Below are 7,169 nucleotides of genomic sequence, written 5' to 3'. Positions count from 1 at the left end.
TGTCGTCTATATATGAAACAGTATCTTTTCTTTGTCCGAATAGTCGGTGTATTGCTCTGTTGAATGTGCTACTTGCATTGACTAAACCAAATGGCATGTAGTTCAATTGGAATAGTCCGCATGCAGTAGTGAAGGCTGTGTATAGTTTACATTGTTTGTTCCTTCATTGGAATTTGGTAATATCCCCTTGAAAGATCTATTTTTGTAAAAAATTTTGCTTCAGCAAACTGTGTCATGAGATCTTCTGGATTTGGCATAGGGTAAGAGTCTAGGCAAGTAATTTTGTTGAGTTGCCTAAAGTCTACACACATTCTAGGTGTTGTAGCATTGTGTCGTTTCACAAGTACGATAGGTGCTGCGTAGGGCGAATTTGAATGTTCAATTATGCCTTGTTGTAGTAATTGGTTGATTTCTTTTTGTAGAAAGTCTCTATAATGTATTGGAACTGGATATGGTCTTTGTTTTGTTGGTTTGTCGCTAGTCAAATTGATCTCATGTTCGATAACTGATGTTTGCCTGGAACGTCGGTAAAAATTGCTGAGTAATTCTTTAGTATTTCTGATACGTCTTGCTTTCTTTGACATGATAAATTGTTCAATTTTATGTCTTTCCATGATTCTGTTTGTGTTGATATTGGATTCGGGAGTATGAGTTCTTGTGTATCATTTGAATCACTTTCTTGAAGAATAGTCAAACATGTAATTGTGTCTTGCACTGTTTCATTTTCTTGCATTTCTTCATTATATTTATGTAGCATATTGATGTGATAGACTTTCTTTTTCTTGTTTATTTCAATTTCATAGTCTACGTCTGTGACTTTCTTGGTAACTAAAAATGGTCCTTGCCATTGAATAAAAAACTTGTTCTTTTTATCTGGCAATAATAGTCTCACTTTATCTCCTGGTTCTAATTTTCTCAAAGTTCTGCTTTCGTTTACTCGTCTTTGGGTAGCTATGTTGGCTTTTGCTGTTTCTTGTTTAGCTTTTTGACATGCTTGAATGACCATATTTCGAGTGTCTATGACATGTTGAAATGCTGCTTTTGTTGCTGTTGCATTCTGTCTTGGTGCCATTAATGATTCTTTTAGTGCTGCCATAGGTCCTCTCGGATTTGCGCCGTAGAGCATTTCAAATGGAGAAAAACCTGTAGTTTCTTGTTGACTTTCTCGGTAAGCAAAAAGTGCTGCTGGTATTAAAAGATCCCAATTTTGTGGGTTGTCATTTGCTATTTTTGATATGATTTGCTTCAAACTAGAATTCATACGTTCGCAGAGCCCGTTACTCTGTGGGTGGTAGGCCGTTGTAAATTTCATCTTTATTTTGTACATGTCCATGAATGCTTTCGTGATTTCCGCTGTAAATTGTCCCCCTCGGTCACTTAGTATCACCTCTGGTAGTCCGGTTCTGGAGAAAATTTCTGACAAAGCTCTGGTAATGTCAATAGCTGTTATGTTGACTAATGGTATTGCTTCTGGCCATCTTGTACATGTATCAACTAAAGTAAGTATGTATTTATGCTTTCTTGCTGATTCAATTGGTATGGGTCCAATAATGTCAATGGCGACTTTCTGGAATGGTTTGTCTGTGAGTTCTACAGTTTGAATTGGTGCTTGAGTGTGTCTACCTTTAGGTCCTTTCATTTGACAAATATGACATGTACTGACGAACTTCTTTACATCTTTCGTTATGCTTGGCCAATAGAAATGTTGTAGAATTCTTTTCTTTGTTCTGGATACAGCCATATGTCCAGAAAAAGGTTTGCTGTGTCCTGATTCAATTATTGTCTTTCTGTATGTTTGTGGTACGACTATTTGTTCAATGATTTCATTTTTGTTTTTGCTTCGTTTCATAAGCATTCCGTTGTCAAGATATGGTTCATTGTTTGTTTCTGGATTTATATTGGTCTGTGCTTTTTTGTATAGTCTTGATAGAGTAGGATCTTTCTTTTGTTCTTCTTTAAATTCTTCATTGTTGAATTCAGGTGGGATGTTTGAATTGCTAGTCATTTCATTTTGATTAGTGGTTTCTTGATCTGTAGTTTCTTTGGTTGCGTTGTCATTTTGTTGATTTGAGTTTGATTCATTCTGTAGATTTTCTGATTCAATGTTTTCTTTTGTCATTGATCTTGTAATGACTGCATTACATTCTTGGCTTACTTTTATGGCTTTCGACCAGTCTTGTAGGTCTCGTTGAGTGCAATCACGAACTCCTTTAATGTTGCCAATCAACAGATTTACAGGTAAATTGTCTGATACTAGTGCTTCTACATCACCACTGTAGAAAGGTGTTGTAATGTTAATTTCTGCTACAGGTAGATTGCTGACTGTACCATTGAAAGCTGTAGCCGCAACATATTTGCCTGTGTATTGATGAGTCTTGACGAATTTTGAATGTACGACCACGGATGTCGAACCTGTGTCTCTGATCACTTCCACTTTCTGGTTTCCAACTAAGCCTGGATAGTATTCTAGACCTTTAGACTTTGTAACTATAGTCATTGTTGCGTGTTCAGATCTAGGTTTTCTGTTGTAGAATTTGTTTTGATTACCATAGTTTTGATTACCATAGTTTTGATTTCTTGTAGATTGTGGCTGGTACCTGGCTGCTTGTTTTTCTTTGGATCTGTCACTTAAGTTGTTTAGTTTCTTTCTACATTCGTTTGCGTAGTGACCTTTAAGATGACAGTAACTGCATTCTATGTCTCTGGTTTTACATTGTGAAGCATAATGTCCTTTGAAATTACAGTTTGTACATATTGGCGTTTTTTCTGGTCTTGAGAATCGTGGTGTTCTGGTTTCTTTGGTATAACAGATGAAATTCTCTTCTGCAGACTGTTTAATAGGTTTGTTTGGATATGCTGCCCTGTATTGTCGTACTATTTGAGTCAAAATGTCTTTTGGTTGTCTTTCAATGATAAAGGATTGAATATCTTCTGAGTGTGCATGTGTGATGGCATCTATGATGACATGCTCTCTCAGATTTTCGTATGAATTTTCTATTTTTGACAAGGAGATCCACCTATCAAACCACATTGTCATGTTTGATACAAATATTAATGGATCATCTTCTTGGCGAGGCCTTTCTGTATAGAACTTTTTTCTGTATGCATCTTGTGTAGCGCCATACTGTCTCAGGAGTGCTTCTTTGACATTGCTATAGTTGTCTAGTTCGTGCGCTGGAAGTTGAATGCAAATGTCTATGGCTTTACCCGTAAGAAGGCTCATGAGAGTTCTAGAGTATTGTTCTTCAGGTAGACCTGATGCTTTTGCTAGTTCTTCAAAACGCATCAGATAAGAATCAATATTGTCTTTCGATTCTTGAAAATTTGCCATTTTTGACATTTGTTTATATTTGTCAAAACCTGCAGACCTTTGTTGGGCATTCGCTGCTTCTTTTTGTGCCTGAGCTAATTGGATGTCTCTTTCTTTTATAAGGCGTTCTTCTTCTTTCATTAGGCGTTCATGTTCCATCTCTTCTTTTCGTTGGGCTAATACTTTCTTTTCATGTTCTTCAAGTTCTTGCTTTGCCCATTGTAGTCTTTCTGGTTTAGGCATGGCTAATTCTTTGGCCATCTCGAGAAAATCTTGTAGTGTCAACATTTTAGCTGCCATGGTAATTCAGTTGCAAGTAGTCTTGTACTTGTTAAATTGTTGGTTGAGTCTAAATGATTGTCGTTACTCAAAAGTAGACTTGAATATACTTCAATTGAAATGTTTTTAGGTTATTTTTTTATTTAGAAGATACACACTAGTTCAATGTTTCACCTTATAAATCGTCGTTATAAGATGATTTCTGATCACTTGTGAGTGACAGTAAATAATAGTTGCCGCTTGATTAGGCAATATGAAAAACAATTACTTGTCGCTAGTAAGTAAATATACAAGGCGATCTAAGTTGATAGATCAAGCCTGTAAAATGACGTAAGGTTGTACTGACCTTGTCATAAAGACATGTAGTAGACTTGAACGTGAAGTTTTCTTCGTAGTGAGAGGCTGAGTTGTGACGTAGAACTATCGTCTGTAGTTCTGGTGTGTTGCAACACAACTGTCAAAGAGTTGTTTCGATAGTTGCAGGTTGGTTATCGTGGCAGACGTCAAAGGTTGCCAGATGAAAGTATTGATCCTGTAGTAGTTATCACGTTGATGAATAAATTCGTTGTACATACAGCCGTCGGAGGTGTCAATTTATGTCACGTGTTTGTTACGTTTATTTAAATGGCAGATCTTGATGCTATAAACTTGTGACATATGCGGGTTCGGAGGTGCCTTGATTATAGTTCAAACACTTTAACAAGTAATGAAGTAACAAAGTGCTGATATGTTTTCTTTAGTTTTAATTATTTAAAACTTGAACTTGAAACAATAAATGTATGTACAAAGATATATATAACAGATACAGGATTCAGTGAAATGTTGAATAAAATGAGTAAATATTTACTTTAAAAACTAGCGACTACTAAGTCTAACTTTCTAGCTCTCTCTCCCGTCACAAGCTAACAGTCCGCCTTTTATATCTTTCTTTAGGATAAAGAACAGTGACAATTCAATACCCATCCTTGACTCCTTGACCCGTTTACATTTAATTTTCCTTTTAATTGTTTTTGTAATTTAACCTACGTTAATGTCTCCCTGCTGTAGCCTTGAACTAAGCTTTAATCGGCGTCTTTCTGGCATTAAAGCGTGAGTGCGCTGACCTGATTTGAAATAGGTACAATGTCCTCATTTTGTGAACAATGAGGTGTCGCTAGGAACTGTGTTTGTAACTTAAGCTATGCTAATTTTGTTTCCCTGCTGTAGTCTTGAGCTAAGTTTTAATCGGCATCTTTCTGGCATTTAAGCGTGGGTACGCTGACCTGATTTGAGATAGGTACAATGTCCTCATTTGTAAACAATGAGGTGTCACTAGGGACGTGACAAGGACTATATGGTTTTGTCTAATGGATTACTACCAAGACATTTAACATGTGTGCGTTAATGAAACAGAACTATAGAATCTACAAGGAAAAGTGAACGGATCTTTACTTTTTGTAGAACAAGAACAACAAAACAGAATTAAGCCATTTTTGTAAGTGTAAAAACAAAATTTTAAATAACCCAATTATTCAATGTAAGTAGGCCTACTAGATCCCGGGTTTGAAATAAAAATAGTTTCAGGTCAATTTTATTAACTTTCTGTATCTTTTCCCTCCTCTGGCCCGCGACAGTAGTGTTGGAAATTAAAATGGCCCGCAGATTGATTTAGGTTGGGCATCACTGGACTAGGAAGTAAATTTTCTTCAACTCTGAAGGAACATCCGAAACATGTATAACAAACATTAAAAAAAAAAACTTTAGTCAAATACAATTTCCTTCCCTTTTTTCGAGATACGAAACAAAATAACTAACTACCAATAGTAACTTAATTAATAAAATAAATTGGTCATTTTTTGTTGTTGTGTTGTCAGGTAAAAGAAATAATTAGCATAATTTCAGCTTGATTCAAGATTGGGTGTCGGATAAATAACGTGCACAAACATTTAAAAGACAGACAGACAAACAGAAATACTGAGTGATTTGATGTAAGCTTTGTAAATATAAAATAGTCGTTCCACTAGAATTTTGCAAGCTGCAAAATAGCATGAAATCAGACTCTAGTATCTAATCTGTTTTCTGATTTTTGAAATCGAAAAGTGATTTTAACTCTTGTTTAGTTTTTGAGACCAAAACGGGACAAATGAACGCATTACTAGTGGCTTTTTCCACCTTCAGAGGCAATCATAAAATTGGTATTATAATAAGGGAGGTGATTTTTAAATATATATATCTTCTTTAATTTAACAGTTACTTACCTTTGGTTATCACAGTCGAGTATGTAATCTAATCTATCTATATATATATTATATATCATGAGTGTAGCCAGGATTTTTTTCCGGGGGGGGGGGTAGAGTTGCTTCCTTTAAAGGAAATTACATAGGTGTCAAAACTGGGATCATAGGCGACCTAACGGAAGGGAGGTAGTTTTGTTATGTCTTCCCCTATTATGAAACAATTAGATAAACTCTTGATTAAAGAGCTAAAACAAGAGCTTCGGTACCGAAGTCTGAAGCTTGGTGGTAGCAAGTAGACGCTTACAGGTCGTCTCCGGGAGGTTTTTATTTTTTTACAGTGTTACAAAGTACCATCCTTGCTTTATCCCTCCCTCTCTCTTTCTCTCTCTCTCTCTCTCGAAAAAAAAAGAGAAGACCTTAGTTCTACCTTATTAATGCTAGGCTATTAGGATTGGTTTTGTTTTTTTATAGAGTCTAAAAGAAAGCGGAACGATGCAAGGTATGCTAAAAATAAGTACACATAGGGAAAAAAAGAATAAACTTAAACAATTTTCGTACTCTGATTTTAATGCTTTATCTATAGACTGTTGCTTTTTGGAGTGGTAGCAAGGAGACGCTTACAGCTCGTCTCTGGCAGGCCCTGATTGACGAGGAAGAAGACCCGGACAGTTATCAATTCGAAGTAGGGCCAGATATAACTGAGCTCCTTGGTAAGATGCAGTAATAGATGGACACACTTGATATAGGGATTAGAACATTAGAACAATGCAGGGCAAAACGGACACACTAGACACAGGGATCAGGACTGAATTGGTATCGGTGAACCAGAAAATAACCACAATGGAGGTCAAGATGAACCAGAAAATAACCACAATGGAGGTCAAGGTGAACCAGAAAATAACCACAATGGAGGTCAAGGTGAACCAGAAAATAACCACAATGGAGGTCAAGGTGAACCAGAAAATAACCACAATGGAGGTCAAGGTGAACCAGAAAATAACCACAATGGAGGTCAAGATGAACCAGAAAATAACCACAATGGAGGTCAAGATGAACCAGAAAATAACCACAATGGAGGTCAAGATGAACCAGAAAATAACCACAATGGAGGTCAAGATGAACCAGAGAGTCAATGTAGTAGAAAAAGACATAGGAGAAGTAAAGGTTCAAGTTAGAGAAGGGCTCAGCATGGCGCCGGTGACTAATACATGATCAATGTTACCCGAAGTGCTCGGAAAGATGAAACCCCCTGTGTTTGATGGGTCCGTCTCCTGGTCAGTATACAGAAGACAGTTTGAGGCATCTGCTAAGGTCAACAAGTTGGGCAGCGAGGCGGAGAAAGCGAACGCCCTGGTATTGGCCCT

The 7,169-nt window shown here is 36.7% G+C and overlaps 1 protein-coding gene across 1 annotated transcript; it reads right to left on the bottom strand.

Annotated features, from left to right (window-relative positions):
* Positions 1-481: 481 nt before the first annotated feature.
* On the bottom strand, positions 482-3,610 carry LOC129921930 (uncharacterized). Its single transcript, XM_056005299.1, has one exon. The coding sequence runs from the start codon at positions 3,608-3,610 to the stop codon at positions 482-484; it is 3,129 nt and encodes a 1,042-aa protein (XP_055861274.1).
* Positions 3,611-7,169: the final 3,559 nt, after the last annotated feature.

Source organism: Biomphalaria glabrata, chromosome 12 (genome assembly GCF_947242115.1).
Source record: "Biomphalaria glabrata chromosome 12, xgBioGlab47.1, whole genome shotgun sequence".
Taxonomy (NCBI): Eukaryota; Metazoa; Mollusca; class Gastropoda; family Planorbidae; genus Biomphalaria; species Biomphalaria glabrata.
The sequence above is the reverse complement of the archived record's forward strand: the minus strand, read 5'-3'. Positions and strand labels throughout refer to the sequence as shown.

Excerpts from the sequence above, each read along its gene's own strand:
- LOC129921930 (XM_056005299.1), bottom strand. The coding sequence starts at position 3,610 with ATGGCAGCTAAAATGTTGACACTACAAGATTTTCTCGAGATGGCCAAA.